Source organism: Drosophila suzukii, chromosome 3 (assembly GCF_043229965.1).
Source record: "Drosophila suzukii chromosome 3, CBGP_Dsuzu_IsoJpt1.0, whole genome shotgun sequence".
Classification (NCBI taxonomy): Eukaryota; Metazoa; Arthropoda; class Insecta; order Diptera; family Drosophilidae; genus Drosophila; species Drosophila suzukii.
In genome coordinates, this window is record NC_092082.1 from 71,580,183 (window position 1) to 71,600,434 (window position 20,252).

The 20,252-nt window shown below is 46.4% G+C and overlaps 4 protein-coding genes across 7 annotated transcripts; 1 reads left to right on the plus strand and 3 right to left on the minus strand.

Annotated features, from left to right (window-relative positions):
• The first annotated feature begins 18 nt into the window (after window positions 1-18).
• LOC108018753 (protein phosphatase 1 regulatory subunit 36) lies at window positions 19-1,896 on the plus strand. Its single transcript, XM_017086330.4, has one exon. The coding sequence runs from the start codon at window positions 19-21 to the stop codon at window positions 1,489-1,491; it is 1,473 nt and encodes a 490-aa protein (XP_016941819.4). The 3' UTR covers window positions 1,492-1,896.
• Window positions 1,852-8,985, minus strand: pug (pug C-1-tetrahydrofolate synthase, cytoplasmic). Of its 3 annotated transcripts, none has more exons than XM_036818847.3 (6): window positions 8,828-8,969; window positions 5,500-5,571; window positions 5,232-5,442; window positions 4,528-4,999; window positions 2,332-4,169; window positions 1,852-2,265 (listed from the first exon to the last, which is right to left on the minus strand). In XM_036818847.3, exons 1-6 carry the CDS (start codon window positions 8,896-8,898, stop codon window positions 2,023-2,025), a joined length of 2,907 nt encoding a protein of 968 aa, XP_036674742.2. In that variant the 5' UTR covers window positions 8,899-8,969; the 3' UTR covers window positions 1,852-2,022. The 3 variants fall into 3 exon arrangements, with proteins under 3 accessions (XP_036674742.2, XP_065722713.2, XP_065722714.1); XM_065866641.2 differs by lacking the exon at window positions 8,828-8,969 and adding an exon at window positions 8,324-8,400; XM_065866642.2 differs by lacking the exons at window positions 1,852-2,265; window positions 2,332-4,169; window positions 4,528-4,999; window positions 5,232-5,442; window positions 5,500-5,571 and adding an exon at window positions 7,431-7,717 and having other exon boundaries at window positions 8,828-8,985.
• On the minus strand, window positions 6,333-7,463 carry LOC108010926 (probable methyltransferase-like protein 15 homolog). The gene has a single exon (XM_017075933.4). The coding sequence runs from the start codon at window positions 7,461-7,463 to the stop codon at window positions 6,384-6,386; it is 1,080 nt and encodes a 359-aa protein (XP_016931422.4). The 3' UTR covers window positions 6,333-6,383.
• Window positions 8,986-9,338: 353 nt separating the features above from the next.
• Window positions 9,339-19,935, minus strand: Skel (DM13 and DOMON_DOH domain-containing protein skeletor). Of its 2 annotated transcripts, XM_036818487.3 has the most exons (8): window positions 19,560-19,934; window positions 16,748-17,251; window positions 15,679-15,938; window positions 14,709-14,808; window positions 12,593-13,369; window positions 12,313-12,506; window positions 11,833-12,249; window positions 11,523-11,702 (listed from the first exon to the last, which is right to left on the minus strand). In XM_036818487.3, exons 1-8 carry the CDS (start codon window positions 19,618-19,620, stop codon window positions 11,661-11,663), a joined length of 2,355 nt encoding a protein of 784 aa, XP_036674382.3. In that variant the 5' UTR covers window positions 19,621-19,934; the 3' UTR covers window positions 11,523-11,660. The 2 variants fall into 2 exon arrangements, with proteins under 2 accessions (XP_036674381.3, XP_036674382.3); XM_036818486.3 differs by having other exon boundaries at window positions 9,339-12,249; window positions 19,560-19,935.
• Between the last annotated feature and the right edge of the window lie 317 nt (window positions 19,936-20,252).

Consider the following 20,252-nt stretch of genomic DNA (forward strand, 5'->3'; position numbering starts at 1 on the left):
CTTAACCACCCGAATACAATGAAGCGCATCCATGTGGATAACTACGCCCCGAAGTACTACAGTGGCAAGTGGTCATGGGATTCGGAGAAGGACTGCCTCCACTTCCAGGCGCACAACGATCTGGAGAACGCTCGGGAGCGCTTTATAATGACCAATGGGTACAAGTTCCTGCGCACCATCGACCAGGAGGAAGAGCTCATCTTTCGGCAGGAGTATGTGCGACCGAAGAGCAACAACAGTGACACCGTGGTGATGCGAGACATTAGAGACTTAGTACTCTACCTTATGCCTCGAGAGTTTCTGTCGTACAAGTTCGTGGAATTCATGCACGAGCCCCCGGTGCACTCTGTCCTCCACGCCCTGGTACTATACTTCGAGTACTACTTACGCCTGGTGGAGTTCGTGCTTATTCGTCGGGATGAACTTTCCGGTCAGATGGCCCAAGTCCAGAGCGAACAGACCATTGAGATGAAACAGACCTTTTCCGTGTACCTCAGCCAGTACCGCATGTTGGTGGCCAGAAACTACTGTGAGATCATCAAGGGCCAGGGACTTATGGCCAAGTACTACCACATGAAGGAGATCTCCAATATTTCAGCCACCATCCGCGACAAGTTCTTCCATGAGCAGTTTGTGGCCGTGGCCATCCAAATAATATGGATATGCATGCACCGCAGGGCGTACTTTGTCATCGAAATGGAGATGAATCGTCTGTTCCGCTCGGAGCACTTCGTTACCGCCCGTCCTGAGTACCTCAAATTCACGGAAGCGGAGCGCAGTCTTCTCTACGGCCGCAATAAAAAGAACCTTAACTATCGCGTTCAGATCTCTCCGCTTGTCCAGGAGTTGGAGAAGGTTGCTCCCGAGGACATGCCCATCCTGTGGATAGGTAGACGAAAGTACAGAGGCACCGATTTTCGCATTGCTCAGCTTGAGCTGGAGTACATTGTGCCCGGATCACAGCTCCACTTGATTGATGTATCCCATGGCATCCTCGGACATCCGAAAAAGCTCTATAATACTATTTTAAGTCTAGACTGGCCGGCTGTAAGGTATTCCAACTTTTCTGAAAAGTTCGATCCGTACCACATAATCAGGCGACCTCACCTGGTAATTCCCAAGTTAGGGGAACTTAAGATGCGGAAAATGAGCGAGAACTATGAGCACTTCTACAAGTTGAGCATGGTTTTTGAGCCATGCACCCATAATCAAATTTGCAAGTGGGTCAAGAGAGACATCAATATTGCGTTCTTTCGCTCAGAAGGTTTGCTCACGAATGTGGTATCTCGTTGTGAAAAGGAGTTGACCAGCACATCTGAAGGACCGAGGATCGACAAGATCATTGCCCATTACTTCAAGATAATGTCGAGAATACGAAAGGGAGATTTCGATGATACGCCTCGCATCAGTGATGTTAGCACTGACAAATGGCTGCCAAGAAAAGGATCTATATCTTCGGAGAAATTGTCTCATAAGCCGGGTAAAAAGTAGTAATCGAAGACTACTTCCTCGTGCTTGTGATGATAGACTTTGCGCGGACCAAAAAGCTAAATAGAGGGAAACTCCTCCATTTTTTAAGCGGTAAAAAAGTTACGCGTGCAATTTATACATTTTCACACTGTAGATACAAGTATACAATAGTACATCAATTAAATCATTTAAAACATAAAATATTTGTATTTCATTAAAAACTTGGGTTCCGTAGAATTTCACGATTTGCGGGTGTGATTGAGAAGCAATCGGAAGCCCTTTAAATATTTCAACTTAAATTGTAAATATATAACGCTCATTTCACCAAAAAATATAGAATCTTACCGTACAAATTAAAAAATCCTGTAGCTAAATATGAAATATGCATAAATCGTCAAAAATATATTTTAGTATACCAACTTTTAACCCTTATCTCTATTTCAATTTATATACAATTTAAATCGCATAATTTCTTAGTATTTTGGAATTTTGATATGCAAGTTTTGGAATTAGCGGGAATCTTCTCCTGATAACCTTTGTCCAGAGCGCAGTTTAAAAAAGACCCTCGATTTGTCCGGTTTCCGTGTTCAGATCGATGTCATATATGGCCGGACGGGTGGGAAGACCTGGCATTTTGGTGACCTCGCCGCACATGGCGACCACAAAGCCGGCTCCAGCAGAAACGTACACATCCTCTACGTCCAGAGTGAAACCTTTGGGGGCGCCCTTGACCTTGGCATCACCCGTAAAAGATCCGGAGACCTTCGACATGCAGATGGGAAGGTTGCCAAAGCCCTAGAACCAGAAAAAGATTACATATTAATAAATAAATTCTACTTATATAATGTGAGATAGACTTACCGCCTCCGTGAGCCGCTTGACTTTCTCCTCGGCCGCCGGCGAGAGCACCACCTTTCCAGCACCGTACATCGTCGTGGCGATCTTGTTCATCTTGTCCACCAGCGGCAGTTCCAGATCGTACAGCAGTCGGAACTGGTTGCCCTGCTCGCAGGCCTTGATCACGGCATCGGCCAGCTCCACGGCTCCGGCTCCTCCGTCCGCCCAGTGGGTGGAGACCACGGCGGCGAAGGCACCAGCCTCCAGAGCGGCCTTCTTGACCAACTCGTGCTCCGCCGGAGTGTCCGCCGAATGAGCGTTCAGGCTCACAACCACAGGCATGCCGAAGGCCTTGCCGTTGGCGATGTGCTGCAGCAGATTGGGCAGTCCCTTATGGACGAGCTCCAGGTTCTCCTCGGTGTACTGCTTATTTAAGGGAGCTCCGGGGGTGACAGGTGCTCCGCCTCCGTGCATCTTGATGGCCCTAACGGTGGCCACCAGCACCATGGCGTTCGGTTTGCGTCCGGATGTGCGGCACTTAATGTTGCAGAACTTCTCCATGCCAATATCCGAACCGAATCCGGCCTCTGTGCAGACGAATCCATCCTTGCCCACCAGCTTAAGGCCAATTTCATCGGCGATGATGGAGTTGCAACCGTGAGCAATGTTGGCAAAGGGACCAGCGTGCACCAACACTGGATTTCCCTCCAGGGACTGCATCAGGTTGGGTTCCAGGGCATCCTTGAGCAGGACGGCTAAAGCACCAGTTACACCCAAATCGTCAGCGGTTACGGGATTGCCCCGTTTGTCAAAAGCCACCACCATATCAGCCAGTCGCTGCTTCATGTCCTCCAGGCAACGGGATAGCGCCAGTACAGCCATGATCTCGCTGGCCACCGAGATGGAGAACCGGGTTTCCCTAGAGATTCCCTTCTCGGTGGGCGATTGTCCAATGGTAATGGTTCGCAGATAACGATCGTTGATGTCCACAACACGTTCCCACATGATGGTCTCGGGATCGATGTCCAGCCGAGCGAAGGATCCGTACTCCTCCTCAGTAAGAGTATCAGGATCGGTCTTGGTAATTCCCAGTTTCTTGAGGCGGCGCAGCTGAATGGGGCTGAAAGTTCGCTGACCCTTAACCTTGGGCACCAATCTATCGTACAGTGCCTTATCCTTTTGGGTGTTCTCGTGGAAGATGCGGGTGTCCAGTTGGGCGGCCAGCAAGTTATTGGCTGCAGACACCGCATGGATGTCGCCTGTCAGATGGAGATTGAACTCCTCCATGGGAATCACCTGTGAATAGCCGCCGCCAGCAGCTCCTCCCTTGATGCCGAAAGTAGGACCCTGGGAGGGCTGCCTGAGAGCAGCAATGGTGTTCCTCAGCTTGTGAGATCCCAGAGCCTGGACCAAGCCCATCAGCGTGGTTGTCTTGCCCTCACCCAAGGGAGTGGGTGTCATGCCGGCCACCACAACATAGTGACCCGCCTCCTTGTCCGCCAGACGCTCCAGCACCGACAGAGAGATCTTGGCCTTCTTGTTGCCGTACAGGGAAACCTCTCGCGCCTGCAAACCGATCTCCTTGGCCAGCACGGCAATGTCCTTCGGTCTTTGGGCACGGGCAATCACAATGTCGCTGGGTACGGGACGCAACGGCTTCAGGGGAAGCGGTTGCAGGGCCCACTCACTCCTGATCAGACGCTCCAGGGATCGTGCCGCCGATCGCACGGTGTTCTTCATCAGCATGGCCACCGTCATGGGTCCTACGCCGCCGGGCACGGGCGTCAGATGTCCTGCCACCTGGAGAGCCTCCTCGTAGTCCACGTCCCCCACCAGCCGAGTGCCACTGGCCTTGCTGGCGTCTGAAAAGGATCGAGGAGGAGGTTAGACAGTCTCAGTTCTAAGATCGGTTCACCCCGATCGGGAGCTGTTCCCTAACTAATTCTCGAGAGCATGATTTTTTGAAAACAAAATCATTTCTTATCTCCGGCGGCTGGGAGACCCAGCAGGGGGTCAATTGCGTTGATAAGGGATTCAAAGAAAATCAGTAAACAAGTGGAAACTTTTGGAATGATTTTCCAAGATTAGGGGAAAATATGAAGACAATCAATCAAAAAAAATGTAAAAATCTCCTATATCATATCTTAAAAAGAAGTCTTTGGAAACGGATATTTATAAAGGTTAAAAACCTATCCCAAAAAAACCGCTATCATCACTTACCTGGCTTCACATTGATGCCGCAATCGATGACCACGGCTCCTGGCTTTATCCACGAGCCCTTGACCATCTCAGCCACGCCGATTCCAACCACTAGAATGTCGGCAGTTCGGGTGATCTCCTCCAGGTTGCGGGTCTTCGAGTGGCAAACTGTGACGGTGGCATTGGCCCACTTAAGCAGCTCGGCGGCGGGAGTGCCCACGATCTTGCTGCGACCAAGGACCACAGCCCTAGCTCCGGCGATCTCCACTCCAGAGCGGCGGATGAGCTCCAGGCAGCCCCACGGTGTGCAGGGCAGGAAGCCTCCAAGATCACCAATGGCCAGACGACCCTCGTTCACCGTGTGCAGACCGTCAACATCCTTTTCCGGAGAAACGGCGTCCGTAATACGATGCGAGTCGATGGAAGTATCGCAGTCCAGGGGCATTTGCACTATGATACCATGTACCTTCGGATCCTCGTTCAGATCGTTAATCTGCAAGGGAATTTGAATTTATAAATGTGTCCTTTATTATATCGTTTTGAGACTTGGTACTTCTCAAAAAGTTTCCAAATTATGTGAGGAAAAGGAAACTATATATTTATATATCGTACTAAACAATTTATAAAATGTTTATTCGACTTAAATCAAGTATCGAAGATGAAGTTTTCCAGTTGATTATACATTGTATGCACCATTACATAACCCTCTTCAGTGGGGTACTCACCTTATCGAGCAGTTCCACCTCGGTGATGGATCGGGGCAGCTGGACGTGGGCGGCTTCGATGCCGATCTCGGTAGCCGCCTTGATCTTCATGCGGATGTAGACGTTGGAGTCCTCACGTCCGCCCACCTGAACGATCCTCAAGCCGGGCACAAAGTTTGGCAATTGTTTCCTAAAACCCCCCACATCGTTGCGCAGCTCCTCGCGAATAGATCTGGGGATAGAGTGGTGTAAGGCAGCGATCTATAAACCAAAAGTTAAACCCACTCACTTGGCCACCGCTGTGCCCGATATTATCTTGGCCCCGCTCATCTTGATCGCCGGCTCTGCTTTCCACTCTCCGCTGAAAAAACGTAAACCCGTAAAGTACTTTAGTCCGGAAGACCGAAAATTTCGCCTCACTAGCCACGCCAACTCGGCTCGCGCAATCCAACTGAGCGGAGTGCTCCGCGGACACCCCTATCTATAGACTATATAGGTGCTTTGCCCCGCTCCTCTCTATTATTTTAATCCCGCTCCCTTATCAGGCGCCTTTTAGATTATCGGTTTCGGGTTTCTCGCGGGTCACATCTTGCGATTGGCAACCGTGAACAGCACCGGTTGACGTATGGTTCAACATGATCCATCTCTCGGAGAAAAACAACCGCAGAAATGGTATTGGTAAACATATACCATGGCTACGATCGTGAAAAATTGCTGGCAAAGGTAATTTCCATATCAAATCTGTATTCCACTGATATGAAGCACTTGAAGTGGCGCTCAAAAGTTCAACAAGCTCATAAAACATATGGACTATGGAGTCAATCCAAGAATTGGAAATCAATAAGTTTTAAAAATACACTTGGTACCTTAAAAAATTTTTCCTGACAGCAGATTATAATAAAGAACCTTTACCACATCAACTCCACTGTACCAACACACCTCTCCACCTGGAAATTAACAACAATTTCCTAATCTAACTAAACAAAAACCATTCTGCACGAGAACCACAAATAACGCTGGTAAATAGATAAACCAGTCCTTATCAGGTGCCAATTGGTTGGACAGATAAGCGAAGCAGTCCAAACTTCCAGAGCATAATTTGAGATAGAGAGAAACATAGACTTTGAGAGGGAGAATTTTTGGACTAGACCGACCGAATTTATTAACATGCGTTTAGTTTGTTTTAACGGCTGCTCTCAGCTTGGCGGATCGACTGCGGGTATTTTTAGCCACTTCCTCGGCATCTGGTACAATGACATGGCGGTGGAGCTGCTTCCAGTTCTTCTTGGTCAGCGATTCTAACATTTCCGGATCGTCTATGGCATAGTAACTGGAGTACTTCAGGGGCAAGGCATTGGCGGCTCCCGCCAAAACGTTTCCATTGATGTGGCGCTTCACGATGGTGTCCTCCAGCGAGTGGAAGGTGATGGTCACTAGGCGACCATCCTGACGGAGGATTTCATTGGCCAAAACCATGCCGTAGTTGATCTCGTTCAGCTCGTTGTTCACAAATATGCGAATCGCTTGGAAGGTCTTGGTGGCCGAGTGGGCGGGTCTTCGAAGCTTGTCTTTCCTGGATCCCCCGTCCATGATGTTTTCCACTATATCCGCCAGCTGCCTGGTGGTCTCAATTTTGAAGAGTGCATTGCGTGCGTCTATCAGTCCTCTGGCTATCTTCTTTGCTGCTTTCTCCTCGCCATATGTCCGCAGAATTTTCACCAGATCGCCCTCCTCCACGTTGGCCAACACCTCGGCAGCTGTAACGCCTCCGCTATGGCCACCATCCATTCGCATGTCCAGCGGTCCGTCCCTGGAGATGGAAAAGCCCCGCAGCGCTTCATCGAACTGCATGGAACTGCAGCCGAAATCGAAGAGCATTCCGTCCACCGAGTTCTTGGCCAGGCCATGTTCTTTAAAAAGTCTTGGCAAATCAGAAAACTTTCCCAGGAGGGGAATCAGCCTGCCCTTGTACTCCTCCGACTCGCTCATCTCGCGAGCCAGCTGGTGGGCCACTGGATCCCGATCCAAAGCGTAGACCTTTGCCTCGGGACACTTCTCGAGAAGACGCCGCGTGTGGCCACCAGCTCCGAAGGTCATGTCGAAATAGATGCCTCCGGAAACGGGTTGCAGATAATCAATGGCTGTGTCGCAGAGCACGGGAACATGGGGAGGAGCTGCAGCCGCCTTCGCTTCAACAGAATTAAGCCTCAATAAATCCAGTCTTAGTCTAGTGGGTATTAGGAGTCGCTTCATAATGGTGCTACTTCTTTTTGGAGCCCGCTCCCTCGTTGAGATATTGCAGGAACTCGGAGCTCAAGACTTGGCTGCACTGGGCGGCTGTTAGTCCGGTAGCCGTGGATTCGTAGGTGCGCGGATACTTCTTGGCGTAGACGTTATTGCAAAGCCTCTCCAGAGCTTCGATCTGGCGGTCCAGCCCCTTGTCCGTAGCTCCGCCCTCCAGACTGGTGAGCTTGGTCACCTGCTTGCGAATCTGCTCGCCGAGATCCCTTTTTTTGGGTTAGAGGAGAGATGGTTTTTATTGCATTGGCTGTGTGAAGTGGATGTGTGTGTTCTGTGACGAATGTTCGTTCCATGCGGCGCAGCTGGTCAGGAGGTTCGTTCACTTTTCTCGGAAGTGCGGGTTTTGCTTGGAAAACCACTGGGGTGGTGGGGTAATTGGAAACCATAAATAGAGTTAACTGACAAGCTAGCTTATGTGGCCATAACTCTACCTTGGTGAAAACTTATGCCAATTTCGTAACATGAATAATGCTCTATAAAGCCACAAAAACTTATAAGCTGTCTAGAAAAATGATATTTCCTAGTGCAAATCACAAGATGTGATATTTTACGACCGTTTTCTCTACTTTTATGTGACGAAATAATAAAGTGTAGAGCTAAGCAATTCAAAAGTTTTAAAAACAAATAAAATAATGAATTCAAGATAATCTTTATGAGGCGTTTAAACTTAAAAGTTGCATGTGGTCTTGTATAATTATCCGCAGATCATTATCAGCACGATTTTACTCTAGAAATCCAGCTTTTTATTGAAAAGTTTAATATTCTCTTCTATGAATATTTTTAGTACAGAACCAAAGGAGTAACAAACTTACTTAGGGCCATGGCCGAAAAGAAATTCCTCCGGCTCCAACTGATATGTGAATTTTGAAGCCATTTTGTTCACGAAAACAATAAAGTTAAGAAGATTTCTGAATGATCGGAGAACTGGTAAGACAATGCAAGCCCTGTCTTAGCCAAGTAAACCAGGTAACTGAAGTCCAAGATCCAGAATTGACCAGGCCAGAATTGGCGAAATAAAGCCCACATAATCCACAAATCTTTGAGTCAGCTGGTGTGGAACCTAAGTTTCTTGGCGCGCAGGCAGATGAGAAAACTTTGTAAACGAATTCCTCCCACATTTTCATATTGCCAAGCCTATAAACTTATAAAACTGATAAACCACATAGCGAGCAAACATTGGCACGACTCTAGATTGCATTTAAATACAAATAATATGAAATCGTAACAATATTTACTTGTTAGATAATCCAAAGTGTTGCGCCGCCAGAACGAACATTCATGATTTTAGAGCATTTCGGTGTAAATTTATAGCTCACCTGCCGATTTTTGATTTCTCCGCTGGCCACTTTTCAAGTACTTTCAGGAATCTCTGGTACTGTGCCGACATAATTGTTTAAACTTAAAAATTAAAATTAAACAAATGGCAGCAGCGCTACCAAAACACACGTTCTTGCTAGAGGTGGAATGAAATTCGATATTTAATCGATACTATCAATTGGGGTATTTCTTAATCGCACGAATTGTTGAATATTTATTATTGTATGCAATTTCTATTGGCACAATTTTCACATTCTGCCAAATACAAATAATTTTACACTGGGAATTCTAAAAATGTTGTGATTAAAGTTAAAATAAATATAAATATGTATTAAGGTTATTCTCCCCAAAAAGAAATACGGAAAAATACCGAATGTTATCGACATATCGATTACATTTGGCGCGCTTTTTAAAAAATGTATTTTATTAATCATTTTGACCGCTTATTAAGAAAGATAACAACTATTACAGTTTAACCTATTTTATTTAACTCCGACAAACAAAAAGAACTCAGATTAATTCTTGGTTTTATTTCACAACGACTAAAATGCGGCTTAGACACAATCGGTTAGCTTAGCTAATAAAATTCATGCGTTCGTTTAAAATTAAGAGCATCATAATTGTTAAAAGAAAACTACGGGCTAATACAGGTTTACGAGTAAATGTAACGTGGTTATGAGAGTACACCCCAAAACGGTTAAATGCTAGTTCTTGCTTATAATTTCGCTACTGCTGATCGATCCTACGCTCTTCGGCCCTCGGGCTTCAGGAGCTGCAACTTGGTGGAAATGGGTCTCAGCGATGATGAGGACAATGGCGATGAGGACGATGACGATGACGATGTCGACAGGGATGTGGATGTTCCCGGCGATGAGGAGTACGGATAGATGGTGCTGCCACTGCTGGTGCTACTGGAAAATCCGGGTGTGGTACTGGTTCGACTGAATGGAGCTGGATGGGAATACTCCGAAACGGGCTGCGGTTCTGTACCCCGGAATTCCTGCGGCAGCTCTCCTCTAAAGATCCCAAATTGCGGTGTGGTTCGGACAAGCTGCTCCAAGGGAGTTAGCCCGTACTGGGCATGTCGCTGGTGGACCCCACCAATGTCCGTTGCATCCAATTTGGGTGGTAGGACCAGACTACTGTCCACCACCGACTTGCCATCGAAGGTGTAGAGGGCTCCACTTGGCAGACTGGAATGGGGAACCTTCCGGTTGTCTGGTGGCAGGTAGTAGGTGTCAATCCGCTCCGCAGCAGCTGCCACTCGGTCATCCATTTCGAGTTCTAGCTCATCTGCATATATATCTTCTTCGTCGGGTCCAAAGAGATCCTCCAGAAGTTCGGGTTCTGGTTTCTTGGTGGTTGAACTTGGGATCTCTTTTGTTGTGGTTGTGTCAGCCTTCTTGGTCGTCTCTTCTAATGGCTCCTCATCATCCCCAATCGGCATAGGTTCTAGTTCCAGCTCCTCTTCGTCTATCTCCTCTCCAAAGAGTTCATCCAAGGTGGGCTTTCTTAACTCCGAGGCGGATGGCAGGGCGTGCTCCAGAGCTGCTGAAGGTAATCTCAAAGCAGAAGCCGTGGGACTAACCTCCTTTACATTAACCCTCAATATCTTAGAGGCATTGGTACTGTCCAAGGGAGATGGTATAAACATGGGTTCAAAGCTTTGAGTCTCACTGCCACCCTGTTGAGCGCTCAGGAATAGCGTATCCGTTTCCATCACCTCATCGATTTCGGTGCCAGGATCCTCGCGACGATTGGCCACCTGATCAATGATCTCCTTTGGCAATTGCACCCCAGTGCCATCGGTTCTCATGATGGGTCGGAATCCGCTCTCCACGATCACAGTGTCGGGCTTGAAGCCCTGATTTACCGCAGGACGCATGCTGGCGATCTCCTCCTGAGAGGGTTCCTTTACCGGAGGACGTTTCACCAGCGGCATTGTGGTCGTGGTTGAGCTGATTATGGAACTGGAACTGGGCGTTATGGGTTTTGGATCCCCCTTTCCACCTGGCTGATTGAAGAAGGCCGTGTTTTGCAGAGAACTCTGTGGTTCTAGGTCGACATAGGGTACTGGAATTTTGGGTTTACCCTTGACCTTGAGTCGTTCTCCCTTGGCACTTAATCCGCCTAGTCCTCCGCCCAGTTCCGTGGGTTGCCCCAGGAGGAGAACAGATGCAGCCAGCGGTTGCAGCGGAAAAGGTTTCTCCTTAACGAAAGGCTTGAGCAAACCGGGCACCGGCTTCCTGTAGTGACTTACAATCAAGGAAGGCTGCTGTTGCAGGAGAACAGGATGCTGCGGATGCGGATGCAGGTGCGGATGTTGCTGCGGAAGCACTGGCCTCGAGGCCGGAACCTTCTTGATGGGTGCAGGGAAGGGTCGACGGCCGGGCAGCTTCACTGGATGGAAGAGCGGTGCATTCTGCGGCGGACGAAGGAACTCAGAGAGTCCAATGGTTTTCTGGGCCAGCGCTGGAAGATTAGCGGTTAGATTGTGGTGATGCAAATGGAGATGCGGATGCGAATGGGGGGCATGCTGCGGATGGTGGTGCAGGCGATGCAGGGGGTGCGGGGGATGGTGGATGAGATGGGGACCACTCGCGAAGATAGGTAGCTTCAGTGTGGCAGGGGATGGCGATGCAGATGGGGATGGGAGTGCGGATGCTGATGCGGATGCGGGTGGAGATGCATTCGGCTTGTGGGCATGGGTCTCGCCCAGCAGAATCTCAGGGCGCGAGCTGATCTCGGTCGGGGTCACGTTCGGTTTCTGGTGCGGATTCGGAATCGGGTACTGGTTGGGATGGTTGTTGGGATGGTTCAGGTTCGGGTTCCTCAGTAGGCTCTCCTCGAGAGCCTCAGCAGCGCGGATGCCATCTGAAATCAGTTTGGTTATTTCCGAAGATTTCGTTATTTCAAAACTCAGTTTGGGCGGTGTTCCGTTCATATTGTGGTTCTTAATCAAATCGGTTTGGTGCTTCAATAAAAAATTATCGTTGGCGCTGACCTTGGTTTCGTGCCGGACGGACGCCTCGCCGGCGTAGTCCTCGTGCACGGGAGCCGGTTCCGCGGCGGTGGATTCCGCCGGCAGCCGGATTTCGTGGCGTTCCGAAGCAGATCCCTTGAGTCCACCGGCTTCTGAGTCGCATGCATCGTGAACGTGGATCTTCCATCCCAGATAGCGGTGGGTGAAGCAGTGATAGTACACCGTGTCCGGTGTGTTTCTATCTGGTTTCCAGCTGATGACGCCTGGCTCTCCAGCGTCGCACTTAAGGGTCAAGGTGCGCTGATAGGCTCCGAAGGATTGGTAGTCGTCCGCCGGAGGACCCTCCACATCTGGCGTCCAGTTGCAGAGGCGTCCCACACCGGTGGGCGTGACCTGGCCGGAACGAGAGCGATGCACTCCGGCGTAGATGCGAACGGCCTGGAAAGGGAAGTGTTATAAATGTGAAAAACCAAAGATCATCATCAAGATTGGATATCTCACCTTCTTCTCCTCCTCGCGCTTGTGCTCGTATCCCCCCACAGGATCGTCACTGATGTAGAACGGATGGTACTTGGCTGGAATGTCCGGGTTGTTTCCGCCCTCTACCACAAAGGTGTAGGTCCTGCCGCGCACTACATGGATCTCGGGGATCAGAAGTCCGTTGATGTACCACGAAATTCCCCAGCCGACGTGGCCTAAGATATACAAACATTTTGTAAATATTAAATAAATGTGATACGATTATAATAAAAACAGTTTATTACGCTTTTAAAAGACCCACCTGTGATTGCTGGATAGCCGTGTTTTCCTCCCGTGGGACCCATCTGGGCGTAGAACACTCCGTCCTCCGGCTCGTGGCACTGGATGGCTGGTATGTCCCAGGCTCCATTGCTGTTCACCGGTTTTGGAGTGGGCACTGGACGCCTCTGGGTGAGAATGGCTGTTTCCTGGCGCCTCTGTGGCGGCTGGCGATGCAGTGCCTCCGCCCGATTCTCATAGAATTCCTCGTCGGGCTCCACATTGGGTCTTCCCGCTGGCGGGTAACCAGCTCCGCCGGTTGAACTTTGAGCAGCCGGAGCGGAATCCTCCTGTTCCGAGGAGTTGCTGCCAGGACGAGCGCCCTCGGGCAAAGGACAATTCCACTTGGGCTGGCGACCGAACTCGATCTGATGGAGGTGCTTGTTGTAGAACGTGTGGAAGGAGACCTCGCGGTAATCGTTCAGTGGTCCAATTGCCCAGACCACCGATTCCGCTTCCGTAATCGAGATGGGCAAGTCCAAACGATCCGTGGCAGCCAGAGATCTCTGGTAGGTGACAATCGAGTAGCCATTCACCATGGCAGCATTCAGTAGGCGGATGGAGTTGGTCTTTTCGGAAATTTTGGTGTCCGGGCAGGCGCCACGTCCACCTGAGCACTGCGCCTTGCCCTCCAGGAAATAGTCCGTGGCGAATCCGTTTCCGGTCTGGGGATCCACCCAGGCTACCACTGCATCTGCGCCAATCATCTGGCTGATGTTCTTGCTCGGCGAGATTCCAAAGGACATGTAGTGGTTCGGTTCTGTGGATGGATATAAAAATGGTAAGAGGTTTTCTAAGATTTTTCCGTGGGGATTATAAATATAATTGACCTATTTAAAAATATTTTTGCTCATAAGGAGTCGCTTAGATATTTTAAATTTCGAAAAAAATAAATTGAATGGTTTGTTTTAATGTTTATAACTCGTCTGCCTTCAATTTGAATTTGGTATGTTCATTTAATTTAATTGTATGTCCATTTAAATTAATTAGTTAATACGCATTAACTTCAATTAAATTTAAATATAACATAATTTCTTATTCCTTTCTCCAGTGTAGTAAAATTCTGCGGGAAGTGCTGGGTGCCCCGCAATCAACGAAAGTTGATCGCCCCAATTCTGGCCTGGTCAACCGGTCGGCAGGCATTTTCCCGGTGAAAATTCCAGGCGGCATTCTTAGCGGTTGCAAATTGCCCAGCTTGGAGTAAGACCAGTGGCGAATGGAATGGATATGGATATGGCCAAAGTATGCCCACGGTGTGCTCGTGATTGCAGAAGCAGCCAGCAAATCGCTGCCATCCATTTGTCCACCCCAACCACATCCCATCCCATCCCAGCCAGCAGTCGAGTTGCGCAATAAAACCAGTCGTCATAATTCGCAACTTGTTATTCTGCCAACGATGCTGCTGCCGTGGATATGTGGCTGTGGATGCTGCTGATCGGTCAATTTGGCTGCTAACTGGATTTTATTGTTGCCTCCCTGCTAACTGTACTCGATAAAATGTCAAAGCATCATAAATCAGCAGCACCAGCAGAAGATGCAGCACCCGCAGCATGCTTTTGGCTTTTTGCCGAGGGCTTGTCAACAAGTGGGATAGGTCGGGTAAAGGGATTTGGGTCACCAAGAAAGCTGTCAAAATTCAGAATACGTGTGGTATCTTTTTAATGGATATTTTTGCACTCCCTAAATCTAAAGTTTCTTTAAAGGGGAGGTCGCAAAAAATATCTGTCCTAATTTTCTAACACCAAACCATTATTTTTATTAAATCCATTTATAATAAATATCTATACTACCTATAAACCTACCCGACAGAGAGATCTGAATGTTGTCATACTACCTATACCTATTTATTAAATGACAAACGATTTTCTGATTTAATCTTGTATTCTTTTAGTAAAAATCTTCTCTAATAAACAAAATAAACCTTAAACAAATTGTATCTTCTTCTTCTGTTATTTTTTTTTGGCTGAAAATCGTAAATGTTGTTTTCGATATCCAGCTTCAATAAAGCTTCAATTAACACAAAACAAATCTTACAGGAAAGTAACAATATCCGCATTTTAAGATCAGTTAGCACCCATAAACCCCGGACCCAGACTTACCCAATTTGGCCACCAACTGGACCACGATGCTCTCGCCGGCCACCGCCCAGCGAACCTCGAATGCCAGATCGTCGTAGAGCACCTCGCAGTTGAGCTTAGACTGGAAGAGATTGGTTTAAGGGAAGGTTCGATTGGATCGGAAACGGAAGCGGAAATGGAATTGGATTTGTATTTGTATTTGGTTTTGGATTGGGTAATGTGCGGTGCGAGTGTGTGTACGTGTGGGTGAGGATTTTGGGGTTCGGAGGGGGAGGAGAAAGCTTTGCCAAAGTCAAAATTTTGAGCATACCCGAAATGTTTGCATTTTTGTTTTGCTGTATTCGAAAGATTTTTGCTTTTTGAATGGTTTTTATTATACAAAATGAAAAATGTTTTTGATTTCGCTTGGGGGTTAGTAGATCACAGGAATATGTATGTGTTTGTGTTTGTTTCCTTCTTTTTTTGGGAATTGTGTGTTTTGTTTTTGTGTGTGTGTGCGATATGCGTGTGTAATTGTTTGTGTGCTGTGGGTTTTCGAGGTGGAGGAACAACTAGGATTCAGTCCCACACAGATTTCATTTTGTATAAGACGTGGAGCTCCCGGAGCTCAAGCAAAAGCTGATCAAGACAACAAAACACAAATAACAAGCAGGTGAGTATTACATAGACACATATATTATAGAATGTGTTGCACATATGTATGTATATAAGTATTTAAATATATATAGATATATTTTGGATCTCTCCTCCGCCGTCCGTCCAGCTTACACTCTAGGAATTTCCGGTCACGACTCTCGTAATGCCGTAAATGCCGGATCCGATTCGAATCGATTGATAAATATTTTGCATATAGACAACAATAAATACGATTGCATAAATAGAGTTACACACAGTTACACCCATCTACCGCGATCAGCGATCACTAATCAGCGATCAGTAGTAGTAATCAGCGCTGCAGCTCGCTTAAGATCTGGCTGGGGTTCTTCTTTACCTGTGGACTGATGCCGAGCATCTTCAGCGAGGGCGGCACATTCAGGCCCTCCGGCAGGCGAACATGGCCGAAATCGACGGTGAAGGCCTCGCACCAAACGCCAAAGTGGCCAATATCGAAGATGGTCAGATCCTCGGGCAGGGTCAGCACAATGGTCTTGCGCTCGTAGCGACGCAGCGGGTTCTCCTTGCCGTTCTCGTCCGGAATCCTCAGGCCCTCGGAAGTGGGCCGCTGGCCACGACCCACCCAGAACTTGGCATCTGCAAATAACAGTCAGGGAAACTTTTAGAACAAGCTTAATAAAGCTAAAATAAATAAAAATGGTATTTAAATAGCTTATTAAAAAAACGAAATTATATTGTCAAATCTTTCTGTTCGTTCAGGTTTCAGCTCATTATTATAATCCATACCTATGACGAAAGCACTTTATTGCTCCAGTATATTTTGTTTTCATTATTGCTTTTTAAACCAAAGATAAACGTTCTGTGTGAATTCCCCCAATTTGAAAACATTTTGTTATTAAATAATGCATATAATTACTGAAACGTAAATTTCCAGTATTGCACAAAATTATAAGCTTTGCAAATAGCTTCCAAGGTGCTTCAGAATGTTTGTTTGTTGATTCTAGGTAATATTTTGGAGTGGGTAAATTATGCGATAACAAGCTATAAGCGAAAAGTTAAACTTATATTTGTTTGCTGATTTTAGAATATATTTTGGAGTGGGTAAATAATGTGGTAATAAGCTTTAGACAAAAAGTTTCTGTGATGCTTTAAATGTGATTGAAGAAAATAAAAGTATTACTAAAATTTTAAGCTTTGTTAAATTTATTTAGATCCACTAGATAATAAGCGACTGTCTAGTCCTAACCAACAAGATATTATTAATAGACATTTATTTTTTAATCAGTAATACGCTCTTATAGATTTGAATGTGTAATTGATAACAGTATAGGTAATTTTTAAATGATATTTTAGGACCTTATTATTTTTATAAATCATAACCTTCTGCACCAACTTCCTTATTTTTTATCAATGTTTATAAAAATAATTTTAGATGTGGTACCCACCTGGAGCCTCCCCGTCGTAACTGAAGTTGGGCACCAGCAGCGTCTGGGCGTCCACGATGACAATGTTGTCGGAGGACACTCCATGGACGCCCCTCAGGGCGTTGATCTTCTGCGGCCTCGGAAAGTCCAAGTTGGCGGGAATGGAGACGTCGCCGAAGTTCACGGCAAACTCATCGCACCACACCGAAAACCACTTAATGTCGCGCAGCGTTTTGCCCTCGGGCAGCGACAGAGTGACGTCCTTGTTGCGGTAGCGGCGGGTCAGGGAGGCGGTTCCGCCCCTTTCGTCCCTCAGCCGGGCTGCACCTTCATTACTGGGCTTCGCCGTATTGCCCACATAGAAGTAGGCTGCCGGCGCCTCGCCATCGTAGTTGAACTTCTTGATGAAGATGGTGCGCGAGTCCACGGCGTACACATCGCCGGAGACGCCGTGGTGCAGGCGGGTCAGGGCTCCGATCTTGGTGCCATAATACGGATAGGCAGCGTCTCCAAAGCCGGTCAAACCTGCAAACACAAAAAACATTCCGAAGAATCGGTCAGGCAAGCGGCCAAAACAAAAGACTTAGGCAACAAACTTGGCGCTAGCTGAGTCAGTGGGCAATGAATACACACACGAAATCTCCGCAGCCACTTAGCGACCACTTAATTAGTCGTACACTGGGGGAAATGCCACTAATTTACATTGTTTAATATTCATATTATACAGAAGAGTGATATAATTAGATTTTCACAGGTATACATCCCATTAAAATGTGTTAACACGAAATTCGCATTATATTCAAGATACTTTACAACATAGCCTATGCTTTAATTTACTCTTTTATAGATGTTATGATTTTTAATTTTCTTAACTGATCTAAAAATTAAGTGGTAATATAAGCATCCATGCTAATTGTTTACTATTTCTATGAGTAATATTGAAAGTAAGATCGTTTTCAGTGTTTTTAATTCCCATGCCGACGGGTCCCAGGCAAACAAATAAACCAAAACAATCGAATCAAACACAAATCTACGAAAGCGGTGTGTCATTTGTTCTTGGAGCACAGGAAGTTTCGGATTTACGGATTTACGGAAAATAAATTTTGAATACAATCCGAAAATTCGTGAGGCGTGTAACACCAAAACAAAAGTGAAGAACGAAAAACCAAAAAAAAAAAAATAACGTAGTCTTAATGGGAACTAATTCTCATTAGGAGATGAATGGTTCTAAGCCGACTTTAATGGGCCAACTTTGTTTGCTTTGTGGGCTGGCAAATTTCGTTTCGAAAAATTCCCACTTCACCTTCACAAACTTGGCCGTTGGCTTTGGCTTTTCTTGTTGTTGTTGGTAAAATTCAATTTATCTGTGTTTTATTACAATCTTTTTGTTGGTATTGTTTGTGCTTTGTTTTTTTGCACGGGCCATAAACACGTTTGGTTTTTTTAACTGCCATCAAATGGTTTGTCGGGGCGACATGGTCGCCATGGCCTGCAGTTATTTTTTATTTTTGACACAACCCGATTGGTTTTTTTACCCGCTGGCCGGTTCACTTTTCCGTGGCCATGGCTTCGGCTGCTCCAAATTTTGCGCAGACGCGGACGAGTCTTTCTCGTTTCTGGCCAGAATCTGGCCAGTTTTTGTCGGCCACGGTTCTGATCTGAACCGATCTGCCCAGCCGATTTCCGCCTGGCTGGCCCAGAATCCATATCCCATCATCAATTTAAAGCTCTGTGGGGCCAATTGCGAGATCGTATGCAAAATGCCAAAGGTGTAATTAAAAGCAATCGCAGTCTTATTAATGATGATCGGGCCAGAGTCAGACGGAGCCATTAGGCAAGCACAGGCACTCAACACTCAACTGTTGGCCAAGCTAACCCAACGAACTGGTTGGGGGCAATTGCCAATCATCCGAAGCGACTCGTATTGCAAAATCAATAGATTCCAAAATCGCACACGAAAAGAAATAATTTAATTCGAAATATTGCAATCCCATATATCCAAATGTTCGATATCGGGAGTGATTAAACGTATTTCATTGTCCATAAATAAATTAGAGTGTAATTATTCAATTTGTATTGGCATTGATTTCATACTTGTAAAAATGTATCTGGATCTTTGGAGACACAATTTGTTTTCGCATTTATTTATTACTTATTAAAAGTTAACATGCGTTAAAATTCTTACTAGTTCGGAAGAAGTTTATAAACAAATGAAAACAAATATTTAATGCAGTTTGAATTTATTTATTTTTTAAATTCAATCCAATCCTCTTAATATTTTTCAATTCGTAACTTTTTAACAAGGTAGGAAAGTAATTCTATTTGAAATCTTCTCTATGAAACCCTCTTTATTAATTACACTGACTGACCAACCCAGAGACCTACTTTCCCAGCGGATTTTCCAGTCGCTAGGAGGTCTCCAAAATGGTATCAAGGAAACATGTTAGCAATTTATGCAAATCTCCGGTGAAAATGCTAATGCAGTCCGTCAGTGGGACAATTGTGGAGTTGGTCAGCGGTTCAACGGTCAGCGTGATCATAAAAGCTGATGAATATTCAACTGGCTGGCCTGCCACTGGCACCGCACTCACAAATGATGATATGTATATATACATTGGATTCGGAATCTGATTCGGATTCAGATTCGTATTCGGCATGTCATTGAGATGTGTGTGGGCTCATTGTCTGGGCCACAAATACAGGCCACTAATCTAGTTTCTGTATCTCAGCATCTGTATCTGTCTCTGTATCTTTATCTGCAGCTGTGTCTGCATCGCTATCCGTTCAATTTGCATCACAATGGCACTTATAAATCATTGCCCGGGGTACTTACAGCTTAATGCGGCCAATAGGCCAAATAGCAGCAGCCAAGGTTTATCCTTCATTGCCAACATGGCTAACGGTGGCTAACGTGTGTGTGTTTCTGGGGTTTCTATATTTTTTAATTTTTTATCTTGATGGTGTTTTGGCCTAGGGCCTGATTTTATTTTAATCTATTCCGGCAGGATGTGCTTATCCTGATAATAACACACACACACACTTTCTGGTTAACCTCTGGTTAAGAGATGGAGTTATGCACTCGCGTATCGATTTAAAATTCGGATCGATCCAGGGATATTTTTTTTTCGAAGGGGTTCCACTGAGATTGAGATCTCGCGACCGAACGCAACGAACTCCAAAACCGCACTGATCGCCAACGACGCTGCGTCTGCGCTGTCAGCGAAGAGTTGAAAAACTTTCGGACCCGCTACCGCTGCTGCTGCCTCTGCCTCTGCTGCCACTGCCTCCTCTCCGCTCCCGCTCTCTCTGCCGACGCCGGCAGAACTGTTGGAAGTCTGGTTTTGCTACCAATGTTGCTGCTGTTGATGGATGTTGCTGTTAAGCTGTTGATATTGCTGCATCTACAGCTGATGTTTCTGTTGTACCATTGAAATTCTTGTTCCTAAGGTGTCTCTCAGGTGTTGCTGCTGTGTCTTCTGTCACTTAATTGGCTTAAAAGTATTTTTCTTTTAATGTTGCTGTTGTG

What these genes read in the sequence shown, in the direction of transcription:
- pug (XM_036818847.3), bottom strand. Translation starts at nt 8,898, where the DNA reads ATGTCGGCACAGTACCAGAGATTCCTGAAAGTACTTGAAAAGTGGCCA. An exon ending in AGGTGGAACTGCTCGATAAG is followed by an intron (nt 5,000 to 5,231) that starts GTGAGTACCCCA and finishes ATTCCCTTGCAG; the next exon opens with ATTAACGATCTGAACGAGGA. An exon ending in TCAAGCGGCTCACGGAGGCG is followed by an intron (nt 2,266 to 2,331) that starts GTAAGTCTATCT and finishes TTCTGGTTCTAG; the next exon opens with GGCTTTGGCAACCTTCCCAT.
- LOC108018753 (XM_017086330.4), top strand. Translation starts at nt 19, where the DNA reads ATGAAGCGCATCCATGTGGATAACTACGCCCCGAAGTACTACAGTGGC.
- LOC108010926 (XM_017075933.4), bottom strand. Translation starts at nt 7,463, where the DNA reads ATGAAGCGACTCCTAATACCCACTAGACTAAGACTGGATTTATTGAGG.
- Skel (XM_036818486.3), bottom strand. Translation starts at nt 19,620, where the DNA reads ATGTTGGCAATGAAGGATAAACCTTGGCTGCTGCTATTTGGCCTATTG. An exon ending in TTACGACGGGGAGGCTCCAG is followed by an intron (nt 15,939 to 16,747) that starts GTGGGTACCACA and finishes TGTTATTTGCAG; the next exon opens with ATGCCAAGTTCTGGGTGGGT. An exon ending in CGGCTATCCAGCAATCACAG is followed by an intron (nt 12,507 to 12,592) that starts GTGGGTCTTTTA and finishes TGTATATCTTAG; the next exon opens with GCCACGTCGGCTGGGGAATT.